This window comes from Lasiosphaeria miniovina, assembly GCF_030549165.1.
Source record: "Lasiosphaeria miniovina strain SMH2392-1A chromosome Unknown B0T26scaffold_5, whole genome shotgun sequence".
NCBI lineage: Eukaryota > Fungi > Ascomycota > Sordariomycetes > Sordariales > Lasiosphaeriaceae > Lasiosphaeria > Lasiosphaeria miniovina.
In genome coordinates this window covers 5896463-5910289 of record NW_026848224.1, presented here as the reverse complement: position 1 = coordinate 5910289, position 13827 = coordinate 5896463, and the positions used below count along the sequence as shown (strand labels likewise).

Below are 13827 nucleotides of genomic sequence, written 5' to 3'. Positions count from 1 at the left end.
CCCGACCTACCAAGGACCGAAAGGCTGAACCGGGAGAAAGCACAACAGATGTCGGAGGCAATAAAATCCTACGTTGACGCAGCCCGAGAAAGCATCACTAGAGCTCAGGAAAAACAGACAACGGAAGCCAACAAACATCGACGAACCCCTGATTTTGACGTTGGCGACCGAGTCTATATCATCAAGCATGCCTGGTCAACTGACAGACCTAGTACAAAGCTCGACTTCCCACTTACCCAGCAACACTTCAAGATACTCGAGAGATCAGGGACAAATAAGGACGGGTACGACTATAAATTAGAAGTACCGAAGGGTTGGAGAGGTACCGATGTGTTCCACGCAGGCCGGTTACGGTTGTACCCGAACGACCCCCTCCCAGGACAGGAGGAACCTAACCCAGAAGGGGTAGTCATCAACCAAGAGAAGGAGTGGGAACTTGAGAAGATCCTATCGTCAAGATCGCACTACTACAAACTCCAGTATCAAGTACAGTGGAAAGGATGGGCCGCAGACGCCACTTAGTACTACGCGGAGAACTTCAAAAACGCGCCGGAATTGCTCAAAGCTTATCACGACGAACACCCTGATAAAGCCGGACCACCAGTGCGTCTGAATGAATGGTTACAGGCAGCAAAGGAGGATAGGTTCGACGAACCACACCATGACGATAACAAACCCGTGGTACAGGGAAGACCATTGCGGAGGGTGACACGGCGCCGGTGATCGCATACTCGAATTGGGATGGGTCAAGCTTCGGGACGAAGCTTTTTCCAAACCGGGGGTAGTGTCACGGCAGGTGCCAGACAGGTGGTAAGAGCTGGCACACCCCGACCAGACATTCTGGTTTAGGATGTGGTCAGTGCATAACCTCACCAACTCAACCTATTTCTCTGCGCCCTGCGCAGCCTTTGGAACTTTCTTTTCTTTTTCTTTCCTTAGCTTTAGATTCTACGAATACAGCGACCATATTGCAGCCCTGTCTCAAATTAGTTGACTGTGCGGTGACAACTGTGAGAAATCACATAAGCGTCGGTGCAGGCCCTATTACTTAGTGCTACTTCGTAGTACTTGCGTGTTAGCATATAAAAGCAGGGAATGTCAGCCGCTCTTGACGTCATATTGTACTTTGATGTTCTCAAGTATTGCTGGTCCGTGCCCAAACATATCAGAAGAGTGCAGACCGGACGCCGGTTTCGCTCCTAGCTGTATAAAATTCTTTAATAACGAGTTAGTAATTAAAAATCTATTATATAACGGGTACTAGCTAATGAATTACTAAATAATAAAAATTAAAATGTAAGGAAAAGGACACCCCAAACACCAACTGCGCGCACAGGGTGCGCGCCCACCACTTGTCACCAACTGGCTAGAACACTGCCAGCTGGCATACGCTACGCCGTGGCGCCACGACCGCAGACTGATGCCCGGGCCGAACCCCTGAGCAGGTATATAAACAATGGCCCCCGCCCATCTTCCTTTGCGAGGGTCAGGTTGAAGTCTTACGCCAATACCAGTCATTGCTCGCCCTGCTTGTTGCTCCTATTGTGACCACCTTGATCAGGCGTACCTGCCTTCTCTTACATAAAATATATGATTATTACAAACCACTCGACTGTCAGGGTCGTCTGTCTGTCTGTAAGAGAGCACAGGCTCTGCCAGGTTGGGTGGGTTTGTGATGCGGGAATAGTCTCAATCGCGCATGCCAATTGATGACATGCCCCGCACGCGCAGGTGGCACGTGCGTATCAGTAGATTACATAACACAGCCCCATGGATAGTGAGGGCAGTGTGCCACGGCAATATACGGGCATAACCCCGCGACCGGGCACACCTTCCATACTTCCAAAATGTAACCTTCTACACTGCGCCCTTTTTCCCTATCAAATGGTAGCAGCGACTGCACGCATCTAGTGACAGTCACCAGAGTACCGTGAGTACTATAGTTCAATTCTCGATGTATTTTTTCTCATTCGCTTGGTCGCGATAATCCGTCAAGGAGACGCGCCAAAACCCTGCCTCACGGTAACCCGACCGGGGACGTGAAGTAGCTGACCTCCCCTCTACCCTCTTAGGCGACTGTTCGCAAGAGCACAGCCAACCGTCACTGCAAGCAATTGAATAATCCTCGGAGATCAATTGTCCTGCGCCTGGCGGGTCAGTTCGCGGCATCGTCAAAGCACCGTGTCTAGGCACAATCCACTAGCGACGCGATCCATTTAAGGTCAATCGCCATGGCAGCCACACGCCCGACCGTGGGCGGCTACGAATCTGACCTGGGCGACGACTCTCAACAGTTCCTTGATCCCGACAACCCAGATAATGCCGATCCTAAAATGTCCGTCCTAGGTCGCTATACCAACCTCCAGCCCTCTGTCCAGCAGCAACTCCGTCAAATGGACCGCGCTAGAGGCCCTGGCACACCAGCCAAAAGCTCCCACCTCGGGATTCCAGGACCCTATCGGGGCAAGCCACCGAGCTGCTCACCACCGAGAGACCTGTTGCACAGCGCCCTGCCGAGTTAAAGAATAACATTTCCTCCCTTACCTACCTCGAGAACCTCAACCAAGGCGTCCAGTGAGACATGGCCCAGCTTGGCAAGATAGTTGACGACAAGTTCGATCAAATTGCCGGTCAACTTCATGATGTCCTTGATCAGTCAACGCGGTTAGTTAATCGTCAAGGCCAGGAATTTAAGTCCGAAATGAACAAATAGCGCACTGAGTTCCGCCTGGCCAACGACAACCTGTCCAGGCAGATGGATCTCATTCTCAAGGCCATCAGGTCCCAAGACAATGACGACGCACATATCGACCCTACCCGACTGTTCAGCCTGCCGTCTCTCAGGCCCTCCCCGATCCTTTTGGCACAGCTCGTGCGCGCAGTGTTCCCCCTCAGTCAAGCGCTCCTGTGGTGGATTCAAACGTCATAGGCATCTCAAGCGGGCAAGCCCAGCGCTTTTATACGACAGACCGCCCGAGTAACCCAACGTTCGCTATCCAGAACCCCACCCCCACCACGGTCAACGTGGTCAGCTTCGCATGAGCCGTCCCGCCCACACTGCACCAGCAGGGCTTCCTGATGAGCATGTCTTCGGACCACTCCCTTCTACAGAGCTCCCCGCTAGGCACCGTCAGTATATCACTCCCCCTCTCCAAATGGGACACCAGAGTCAGCCTCATGTTGGTTTTCAAGAACAACAGCCCCACCCAACAGACGTCCCTCGCAGACAGTCCCGTCAATCCTCGCACCGGCCTCCCAGCGCCATCCCTCGCCTATATATATGCCGACCTACCCCGGCGGTCCACCGGACGGCGACGACAATGACGGACCGGACTTCGGTTCCAACCGTCCCCGGCACGGCTCGGACTATAGAAACTTCGGTGGTAACGGTCGGCGCCTAGACCACAACACGGTATCATATGCTGGAGGGCTAGTCAATACTTGGGACAACTTGCCTGTAGCCCGCTCGGCAGCTCCGTACCGCATCAGGCGTGAGAAAACTGGCCAGTTCAACCCCGACGAGGTTGACACCAGCGGCACCGGCATGATCACAGACGGCAAGAACATCACCTTCACGGACATTTATGCCTTTAAACTTCGCGTCAAATCTTTAATCGAGGAACCGGCAACCCATGACGAAGCGGCAGCCCAAATTGCGTCATTCTTCCAGACGCTTCTGGGAGGATCTGCCCCGTTGTGGTGGACCTCCGAGCTTACCGTCGAAGACAGGTTTGGGCTCCGTAAGGGAGGATTGGGCCTCATGATGAAGGCCCTTATTAAGCAATACGGTCCCGACATCGCGCACTCGACTGCCGAGTACAACAAAGGCAAGTTGAGAGTTGAGGACGTTGATGAGGATCCCAACGCAGTTACGCGTTGGATTCAGCACAAAATCCGGTATGCGAAGTCTGCTGGGATCCTCAACCCAGATAATAGCAACTGGCTCGGTGTCCTTACCCAGGTTTGGGCGCGATTCGACCTCGCCATCAAGCGTGTCATTCCGCCTCCCGATGAAGCTGATTCCCTCGCCGACTCAGCACTGCCAACAACTCAAATAAAGTCAACTCAAATAACTCAAATCAACTCAAATAGCCAACTCAAATAAGCCATTTTTGAACCCAACTCAATTCAAATCGACCGGTTATTTGAGTTGGGTTTAGCTCAAATATTTCCATCGCTTGGGCCCTTTTTGGGCCCAGTTTTCCCTGCATTCCTGGGCTCAGGGCAGCATTTGGCCATGGCCAACCTGGTAAGATCTGGGGCTTCCTGGCCCAGGGAAAAATTCGACTGGACTGACCTGGTTTTCTGCAGTGCCATCGACCTGCGTTGCAGCGCTGTAACTATCGCCAAGTCAACAAGCTTCCTTTCCTGCCTTCCTACTGCGAATTCGCTGCTTCCTCGCTTCCAATATGCGAACCTCGACTATCAATACCGCGGCCCTCTCGTCGAACAGCCCGCACGCAGAAAAACGACCGCTTGACGTTCAAGACCGTACTTCCCGAATTACCCAGCAGTACCCTCGCCTGGCAGCGATCGACCCAGCGGACTTGGCCCACAAGGAAGTGAAGGACTGGCCCACGATAAAAACACCAGATGGTTCCTTTATACCAGAGTTTTGGGTAGGAAAAAGAATAGCAAGATCGTCGCAAATTGGCGGGCATGGTGATTGGCTGGCCAAGGTCGTCAACAACGCAGTAGAAGAGGGCAAGGCAGATCAGCGAGTTTTCCTGAAGTTATTGTCAGAAGCACTGCACACTGCACTGCATACTGGATTCGGTGGAAAAGATGGAGTTCAAAGTGATTTTCATTGAGATCTCTGCTCTTCCCGTGCTCTTTGGCTCAGTCAGAGAACCTCTATTATAGTTATGAATGGTGGCAAACAGTAGTCGTTGCTAGCTGAACTAACTACGTAAAGTTCAGCTTCCATGAGCTCTTTTTCAGCTCGCATAAGCACTTTTTCAGCTTGGTTGACCATACCACTTGGTGTTCTGGCACTGCGTGCCAGAACCCCCTTCTTTCTGACAGTTATCGCCACAACAGAGTGGCTGACTGATCACCTTGCTCACCAGCAGCGAATTCTGCACCCAAATTCCGAGGCGCCAACAGAGTTCACGGGTGGGCCTGTCTACGCCCGGCCAGAGATCACAGTCGCTAGCCAACAGGCTCAATCAATCGCCCTTGACGACGACGACGATGCCGACGACGATGCCGAGCCTTTCTTCTCTGCCGCAGCGAATTCGTAGCGACCTCGGCGCAAACAGCGGCTTCCTTGCCGGCTAGCCGACTCGGTCATCGACCTGCCGCGGCGCCTGCCGACCGGCCAGGTTATCCTTCCAGTCTTTGAGTTGGCCGACGACCTACCTGCCCTGCCCTCCTCCCCTGATCCTGACGACTATCACGTTTCTTTTGTACGAACCAGTCTCCAACTGGCCATTCAGAAGCTTCAAGAATACATTGGGTTGATGGAAGAAAGCCCTGCCTACTGGGTCGCTATGGTCTTGCACCCTGGGCACAAGAAGAGGTGGATGGATAAATGCCTAAGCCCTGACAGGGCCAGGAAGGCATTCGCTGCCTGCCGTGATCTTTACCAAGCCGAATACGCCGACCTTCCTGTGCCTACAGCGCCGCAGCCACCAGCCCTGTCAGGCCCAGGCAGTCATCTTCGCTCTTACGACTACTACGACCCGCCTGAGGACCTGGGCCAGAAAGACGAGCTGGCTGAGTACTTTGCAGAACCTGTTTGGCCAGTGGATGACATACAAACCTGGTGGTTGGCTCACAAGGAACGCTGGCCTCGATTGTCAAGGATGGCTTTGGGCCTGTTGTCGTACCAGCGATGTCATCTGAGTGTGAGAGGGCCTTCAGCCAAGCCAAGCTGGTTATTGGCACGCAACGACATTCCTTGGTCGACGATACCATCAATATCCCCATGTGCATGAAGAGCTGGGTCTTGTTTTGAGGGCGTTGGCTGGATTCAGCGCTCTTTTCTGGTCTAGGGAGTCAATTCGGGGCCAAATTTGGCTAGATTTTCGTGTTTTTTTGGTGGTGTGGCAAGTTCCGTCAAATAAGGCCAAATAAAGCCAACTCAACTCAAATAGGGCCTCAACCCAACTCAAATACAGTATTTTGAACTCAATTCAACTCAAATATAGCTTCATATTTGAGTTATTTGAGTTGTTGGCAGCGCTGCTCTGATCGTGACAATCTACACCAGAAAGAAGCTGCGCATCTCATAGGCGTTGGAGTCGAGATTTCTCTTACCGCCTCCAAAGTTTGCATACTCGGCGAAGCCCACGCGCTCAAAGACGTCGCCGTACTTTGGGTCTAGACCGTCAACCGCCTTGAGCACCAAGCAGCTCGTACTTCGCGAGGCATCGAACATTTCGGCTGCCTCCCTGATCCAGCGAGCGTACTTGATCTGCTGGGTCAAAACTGGAAAGACATACAGCACGTCCATAGGCCTGACCTGGTGGATGCCGGGACTCTGGATGTCAAAATCGGGTGCAAACACCAAGCCTGGACTGTCTTCGGCGTCGAGTTGTTGGGTCCCGACGAGGTCGCTGAGGACGAACTCCCTTTCAGTGCCATTCTTGACGGGCCGCAGCGTCCACGCAGTGGGCAACATCTTGCCCTGCAGATGAAGCGAGCAGCCCTCGGCGACTGCCCCAAATGCGTCGTCTGTCGTAAGCGACACGTGCGTGTCCAAAACCCGGAACTCGGAGATCTGGCCGTGTGCCTCGAGATAGCGTACTGCATCTAGCACCGACGCCCAGGACCATGTAGGGGCCACATATTGCTCGGGCCGGGGCTTGCGGGATCCCGAGCTCCCGCTTCCTGTCACTTCTAGTCGCTGCTCGTTCGCCTTGTTTCTCAGCAACGTCTCCCCTACGAACCAGGCCATATCTCTAGGCAGTGTGTGGCGCCACAGCCCAGCTAGATAGGAGACACCCGAGACCACAGGGCCGCCAGTATTGGCCGCGAACTTAGCGTATACAGCCGCCGCCATCCCAGAAACGGCAGTCAAGCGATCCGTTGGGACGGTTAGGGCCAGGGCACTGTACATGGGGACGAGCTCATCCCACGGGAGATGCTCGAGATGTGTCCGTCTGCGAAGGAGTCCGTGGCGGGCCGTGGTCGTCGACCGGATCGCCGCAAACCCAGCACCGAGGCCAATTTGCTCTATGAGGTCTTTCGCAGCTCCGCCGCACTCGCATGCGGTTGTCTCGGCACACTCGAAGACCACCTCCTGCTTCCCGAAATGCAACACGCGAGGGGCCAGCCAGCGCTCCTGTAAGACCCAACCGCGTGTCAAGAGAGGAAAATCGCGTATTGTTGTGTCCGTTTTTTGGGCCTGCACAAAGTGAGGTGGAGGCTGTGCCTGGCCTGCCGGCTGCATCAGCAGGCCGAAGCGGCGTTGGCTCCGCGGGTCAGCCGGCGCTGAAGACCGCACCGCCGATGGCCGGGTGGCATCCAGCTCGAACCCAGCGTTGGAGCTGGCCGAGCTGGTGGCGGCAATGCAGATCTTGCATTGCGAGTAGTACTGGCCCATCTTCGGTGACTCGCGCTGCCAGTCCTCGACGCTGTCCTGAAGGATGCAGAGCGAGTCGATCCAGATGCGCGAGATGCCAAGGCGCCTGCAAGCTGCAATAGCGCTCACAAACACGGGCGGAAGGAGGTCGGCGGGTATCCCGGCCGAGAACCGGTCCTCGGTCTCGCGGTTCAGTGTGCAGACGTGCTTGCTGCCGCCCCAGCAGTGGCTCAGACACGCATAGCTCCCCCGCTCGCCCGGCGAGGCTGTAACCACTCTCGCGACGTGACTTTGTCGGCCATCCTTCCCAGTGCCGGGCCCGATATCCAGGTATCGGGACGGAAGCTCTGGTGCATCATCCCCGACATATCGACAACCGACGTGCTTGGTGGAGCATGTTTCGAACCACTCCTCAATGGCTGACCAGCGACGGTCGGGCTCGAGCCAGCACGAGTTGCTATTGTTTCTGGCCAGCGTCGTCAAGTGCCTCGGTATTGCACTGAGCTTTTCGTTGTCGTCATGGTCGGTTCTAGCCGCCTCCACGTCGAGAAGGAGAGTGTAGCGCGTCTCCATCATCGTGGCCGCTTGGCTTGGCTTCGGCCGTAACAGGGCCTGCCACTTGTGCTTGCCACCAAGTGTCGCCCGAACGACGAGCTGCACTTCGCGTTTAGACTCGTGGCTCCAGGACTCCCGTGTGCCCGGTGCGGTGGTTACCCACGCCTCGTGCGATGCCGCTTGGGGCGTGTAGGACTTGATGGTGTCACTGAGCAGCCTACAGAGAACACAAGTTGCCCGAACGGACTTCACACTGGGCAGGTCAAGTTTGGTGATATGCCCAGACCAGGGGGTGTAGAGGACGCCTGCGTAAAACAGTTCCCGGCAGCCAGGACAATCCGAGCCGGATTGATGCCTGTATAGCAGAGTTAGCCGACGGTGCCCAAAGCTGAAAGGTTGTTGGACCGAGCCTACAGGACCAGATGGCCGCCTCTGGATGTTACAATACCTCTCAGGTCGATGGACCTTTCTTGCCAGGCCCCGCGTCCCTGGAAACCCGCACGGAGTATTCCATTTTGCAGTCTCGTCTCGCGTGCCGGCTCGGGAATATCCGGGCTCGAAAACCAGGGACCGCCAAACATCTGGTTGACATTAGGCCCCAACACTTCATGTAGGGTGAGGAGGGACTCTCGAAACGTGCCTCCGGGCACCTGGAAGTCGGCCAGCAGATACCAAAACCTCTTCCGCCTGTAGTTGAGGAGGCGGATGTTGGTGGCGTTGGGGATCCAGCTCCGTTCCTGGATCGCCCACGGATCGTCCCTGAGCACTTCAAGGTCGAGTTCTTCGGGTGTGATGTCCTGCCTGAGCGGCTTCGGGACGCCCTCTGTTACGTGCAGGATTGTCTCGAGCCCGATGGCGGCCCGGCCCGGCACGCCACCAGGGCCCCCGGCGTGATTCCACACTGCGTACATCATTGTCCCGACCAGCTCCACTGCTGCTGCCGACGACGAGAAGCCGCGGCCGTGCTTGTCGAAGGCGCCGTTATTATGGCCGAGGCACTTGTCCAGGTTGATGTAGACATCCCTGTGGCTCCCGTCTGCTTGGAGGCATTGGCCTGCCAACATGAACTTGCCCACGAGCCTGAGATTCCGACACCACGGACCGAGCCTCTGCGGGTCGGAGCGATGCAGGTGCACCCTCGGTGGGCTTGACGTGATGGGCGCCTCGGGGAATAAAAGCTCAATGACGACCTGGTCGTCCCACCACACGCCACGGCTAGTCGAGAGCTGGGCACGCAGGACATTGCCGGCCAGAACAACATCCCGCGCGCTTCTGGAGAAATGGAAGCCGCCCGTATCGAAAGTCCCCTCGCTGTTGCCAACCGAGTAGTCGAGGTCCACCGGAACGAGACAGGTTTCGCCATCCCAGTTGACATATTCAATCTGGAGATGACTTTTGCTCTCCAGGGACAGCGACAGCAGGCGTGGCGACGGCATCTTGGCTGCATGCCTGTACTGATTGGGTGTTGTTGTGTGAGTGTTTTTGTGTGGGTGTTTCTCTTGCATAGATGCCAGCGCTATTGCCAGGCAAAGACGCGCCTGCGGGGTTGACCCATCGGGAGACCTCGGCCGTACCATTTATTCGCCATTCCGTCCGCGGATTATTCCAGAGTGGTCAGGGTGGGTCTTCAAGGGTATATCTAGGTAGCTTCTCGCATATAGGGATATTCCTGCCCCAGTACGACCTCGCCTGACTTCCCAATCCACCGCTGTGGATGATATTCCGTAAAGAGAAGCGACGTTAAATGATAACTATACAATTTCACAAAATAGCATAGTTGGAGAAAGTTGCCTTTGCCTCTTTCAGCCAATTCGCGAACTGTGGGAAAGCAAAGCCGAGTGCATAATTATATCACTACTGTTGTTGAAAATAGCTTCTTCTTCGCATTGGCCTTGATCCGGGCCACGGCTACAGCCCAATCCCAAGACCAAAGTCAGTAAAATCTTTCCCGTACAGAAGATACGGGTCGTCAAGCAGCCCGTAGTCCATGTCTGCCGTCCTTCTCGGCCGGCGCTCGTTGTTGAGCCACGGCGGTGTCCGCCCGAAGCGCAGCTGCCAGTCCTCTGGCTCCGGCGCGTTCTCCATGTCGGCCTCTTGGTACGTGTCCCACGAGGCCCGCGTCGCCGCGTCGGGCATCTCAAAGCCCCTACCCCTGATGTCGAGCGACGCCTGGAAATTGCTGGCCTTGTCAGATCCCGGCCACACAAACGGACCCCTTTCGGGAACTTGCGGCTGTGCGTAGCCCTGGCTAGCGTGGAGCGGGTTGCGGTCCGAGTCCACGGGGTCAAAGTTCCTCCAGTCGCTGGTGGCGAGCAAGATCTGGTTTCCTCGCCAATCGTCTTGGTCGACCGTTTCGATGTGGCCACAGACGGAGTATTTGTATGCAACTTGATCTTGGTAGCGATCAAGCGGGATAGCTCGCGGGTCATCTTCTGCTCGGGCGTCCATGAGGCGTTGCCGCCGGGTAGCGGTCGGTGACTGCTCACGATGCGGACCTGCGCCCGGGAGATACGGACCGGCGCCCGGGAGATGCGGACCTGCGCCCGGGAGCTGCGGCCCGCCATGCCCGCCATCCGCTTCGGCGCCATCCGCTTCGGCGTCTGTGTCGGGCTCAAACACAACGATTTGGGCACAGAAGTAGTCGGCCACACCCATAGGATCTCTTCGCTGCAGAATGCGGGCTTCCCTTGGGCCTGGCCCGCGTGGAGCGCGCGCACCAGGCTTAGTTCGCCAGAGTCGGGGTCGTTGGTTGTCGAGAGGCGGTTCAGCCTGTGGTAGTCACGCCACCGCACGGCGTCCCGGTCGTAGAGGCTCTGCATGAACCACGCCCATATACGGCCCTTGACCTCCCAATGATTCCATATGATCCTGCCGCCACTCTGCCTCCTCACCCTGCTCTGCTGCCTCTCTCCGCCCCGCCAGTAGGAAAGACTGCCAGAGCGAGCCTGGACCCTGCGGAACAGGAATGGCTCGGAAGTGGTGTCTGCTCCCGTTCCTGTCCCGGGCAGTGAAGCCCTGGTATCTGTGAAAGGTGTGCCACACCGTCTGGTAGCGCGTGTTCATGTCAGCTGCTTCGTTGTAGCCGGCAATCCCGGCCTCCAGCTGCAGATACTGTCAGCTATCGCCGTGACCGGTTGTGCCCACGCGAGGTCCGTCCAGATCTTCAAAGCGGTTAGGATTCTCGCGGCGGTCCATTTCCGTCATCCGGAGCCGCGGGAGGCCGACGTGCCACCGTGGGCTGCGGAACCCCAGAGTCCTCAGAGCGTCTAGCATGTATGCACTAGCTTTTTTTGCGCTGGTTGTTTGGAGCCGCGAGTGGAAGTTCCACAGCGCGTTGGTCTGTCGCACGAAATTGGCCTTGGAAGGCATCGGGCTGTTGCCATACCCGAGGATAGTCCACGCCCGCCTAGTATTGAACAAGGTCGGCTTGGCGTCGTAGCTGAGGATTATTTCCGTGATCTTCTCAGCCGACCTTCCGTTCCTCCGCGGTGGCCCTCGGTTGTTTGGGATACCTGCAGCGGCGCCTCCTGGAGCAGCCATGGTGTCCTGATTGCACAAAGTAAACGGGAGCTGGAGATTATCACGAAAGTGGGAGCTGGAGATTGCCACGAAAGTGGGAGCTGGAGATTTTCACGAAAGTGGGAGCTGGAGATTGTCACGAAAGTGGGAAAAGGCCGCTGGAGTTGAGGTGCAATGGCAAAGGCACGACGCCCATGTAGGTTTTTAAATAGGCGCTTTGAAGCTTTACCGCATGTCTTTGTTCGAGCTCGAAGAGTTGCCTGCCATCTCGGGCTCTCTTGCACCGACCAAAGACACGGAATGCCGCACATTCAGCAAAGTCATTGTTCCGCATCCGGCCAGGCTTCAACTTCTCAATTATCCCCAACCGACGCACTACAGGACAATAAACAGCAGTGGGTTTCTACTCTCGCCGGATTTGGGCGACCCGAAACGGCGGGTTGCAGGCGGTGTTTGCGCGGGCCGTTGCCAAAGAGAGCGCCCACGATCCAGCTCAACGGCAAGTGCCCATGGTCCAGCTCAACGGCAAGTGTAGCCACCATCAATGACCATATCGGCGCCAGTCGTGTAGCTGCTGGCGTCGCTGACGAGGTAAACGTAGGCGCCCTTCAGCTCCTTGGCCTGGCCGTCGCGCCCCAACGGAATCATGGTGTGCCAGAGATGCTGCGTCTCCTTGTCGACGAAGTCGGAAAGGCCCGTGTCGATGTAGCCCGGCGAGATGCTGTTGACTCGGGCAAAGCCGCGCCACTCATTGGCCAGCGAGCGCGCGAGGTGGATGCAGCCCGCTTTGGCAACATTGTACGACGTCTGCTCCTGGGGGTAGTTGGCGATGTGCCCCGAGATGGACGAGGTGATGACGAACGAGCCACAGCCGCGCTCCTTGAAATGAGCGCCGACCGCCTTGGCGCAGTACGCCGTGCCGTTCAGGTCGGTGTGGATGACTCGGTCCCAGTCGTCCTTGGAGCCGTCCAGGACGCCCGAGTCTGCCGTGGCACCGGCACTCGGGCAGGGTTAGCGTGGAGCAAGCAGAACTCGAGCCGGGCTTACTTTGCGATGAAGGCATCGATCTTGCCAAAATCCTTGACGACATCGCCCACCAGCTTCTGGACATCGGCATAGTCGCTAACGTCACACTTGTAGCACTTTACTCTGATGCCGTATTCCTCGGTGAGCTCGGCGAGGTTGGTCTCGGCGCCGCTTCGCCTCGACGAGTAGGTGATGGCCAGGTCGGCGCCCATCTCAGCGCACCCCCGGGCAGCTTCAATGCCCATGCCCCTGGGGCCCGAGGCGCCCGTGACGACGACGACCTTGCCCTTGAGGCTGAACAGGTCCATCAGCCGGCTGGCTTGCGGAACGGCGTTTCCCTGGGGAGGCATTGTCCAGTGAAAATTTGAAGAAAAACTTTTAGTTTGCAGCTACAGGCGATTGCTGTGGGAGAGAAGTTCAGCCGTTCGAATCGGTGGCGGTGGTGGTGATTGGTGGTAGTGGTGGGATGATTGGCGGTGGTGGTGATGATTGGTGGTGGTGGTGGTGGTGGTGATTCGTGGTGGTGGTGATGGCTTGTGAAGACGAGAGCATGGGGCGGTTTGCGCATTGCGACGATCGGTGACTTCATCCCATTGAGCTGTTACCGGGCTTGTCGGCAGTGGTGATGTCATTGGTGCTAGATTTAGCGTTGGGATCCGATGCAAGCTGCCCGGAATGCCGGCTGAGCCCAGGAGTGCCCTTGGGGCTGCTGCGTTGCCTGAACATTACAATGACTGGCGCGCAGCGGATCGGGAGAGATGCCCCTCATTGGCAGGTACTATGGGGATGACTCTTGTAGCTCTGTATCGAGCCCCGGGTTATGGGGTGCTCTGCCAGAACACTTTGGTCGTTCTGCGGGCTATTAGCGGGGCTGGGCCCACTTCATCACGCCACAAGCCCCTGGCACGCGTCAGCCCGCGCCCCAAACTCGCCGAGAGCCGGGAATGGCGTTTTCTTGGACAGCGCGTCAACATTATCCACGCACCCACGTTTCACCGCCAAATGCTTCCAGAATTGCTGCCCGACCCAGATTCATCTGGGTGACCACCAGATTCATCTGGGGCACCCGGCACTTTTGCGTCAACATTGGATGCGCACAAACCCACACGCCCGGTGGTCGGCAGGGAGCACGGACGAAAAGGCCTCGGCCCAGGCAGGGCGATTGACACATCTCTGCCGCAGAATGAGGCGTAGGGCAG

General features: G+C 56.6%; 6 protein-coding genes across 6 annotated transcripts; 1 reads left to right on the top strand and 5 right to left on the bottom strand.

Annotated features, from left to right (window-relative positions):
* Nucleotides 1–1295: 1295 nt before the first annotated feature.
* B0T26DRAFT_719827 (uncharacterized protein) lies at nt 1296–1523 on the bottom strand (the record flags this gene model as incomplete). Its single annotated transcript, XM_060442442.1, has 1 exon — nt 1296–1523. A coding segment is annotated over exon 1 (223 nt), but the record flags the coding sequence as incomplete, so codon positions are not given.
* Nucleotides 1524–3104: 1581 nt separating this feature from the next.
* B0T26DRAFT_386707 (uncharacterized protein) lies at nt 3105–4257 on the top strand. Its single transcript, XM_060434741.1, has one exon. The coding sequence runs from the start codon at nt 3281–3283 to the stop codon at nt 4103–4105; it is 825 nt and encodes a 274-aa protein (XP_060295516.1). The 5' UTR covers nt 3105–3280; the 3' UTR covers nt 4106–4257.
* A 2485-nt stretch (nt 4258–6742) lies between these two features.
* B0T26DRAFT_628013 (heterokaryon incompatibility protein-domain-containing protein) lies at nt 6743–7870 on the bottom strand (the record flags this gene model as incomplete). The annotated part of the gene is made up of 2 exons (XM_060436221.1): nt 6743–7351; nt 7451–7870. Coding segments are annotated over 2 exons (1029 nt in total), but the record flags the coding sequence as incomplete, so codon positions are not given.
* A 347-nt stretch (nt 7871–8217) lies between these two features.
* B0T26DRAFT_386797 (uncharacterized protein) lies at nt 8218–9772 on the bottom strand. The gene is made up of 2 exons (XM_060434742.1): nt 8532–9772; nt 8218–8438 (listed from the first exon to the last, which is right to left on the bottom strand). The coding sequence occupies exons 1-2, from the start codon at nt 9658–9660 to the stop codon at nt 8332–8334; spliced, it is 1236 nt and encodes a 411-aa protein (XP_060295514.1). The 5' UTR covers nt 9661–9772; the 3' UTR covers nt 8218–8331.
* Nucleotides 9773–9991: 219 nt separating this feature from the next.
* B0T26DRAFT_754216 (uncharacterized protein) lies at nt 9992–11623 on the bottom strand (the record flags this gene model as incomplete). Its single annotated transcript, XM_060445801.1, has 4 exons — nt 9992–10385; nt 10454–11052; nt 11126–11185; nt 11228–11623. The coding sequence occupies 4 exons, from the start codon at nt 11621–11623 to the stop codon at nt 9992–9994; spliced, it is 1449 nt and encodes a 482-aa protein (XP_060295513.1).
* Nucleotides 11624–12121: 498 nt separating this feature from the next.
* B0T26DRAFT_651944 (uncharacterized protein) lies at nt 12122–12978 on the bottom strand (the record flags this gene model as incomplete). The annotated part of the gene is made up of 2 exons (XM_060438320.1): nt 12122–12602; nt 12650–12978. 2 exons carry the CDS (start codon nt 12976–12978, stop codon nt 12122–12124), a joined length of 810 nt encoding a protein of 269 aa, XP_060295512.1.
* Between the last annotated feature and the right edge of the window lie 849 nt (nt 12979–13827).

What these genes read in the sequence shown, in the direction of transcription:
- B0T26DRAFT_386707 (XM_060434741.1), top strand. Translation starts at nt 3,281, where the DNA reads ATGCCGACCTACCCCGGCGGTCCACCGGACGGCGACGACAATGACGGA.
- B0T26DRAFT_386797 (XM_060434742.1), bottom strand. Translation starts at nt 9,660, where the DNA reads ATGGTACGGCCGAGGTCTCCCGATGGGTCAACCCCGCAGGCGCGTCTT. An exon ending in AAGGTCCATCGACCTGAGAG is followed by an intron (nt 8,439 to 8,531) that starts GTATTGTAACAT and finishes TCTGCTATACAG; the next exon opens with GCATCAATCCGGCTCGGATT.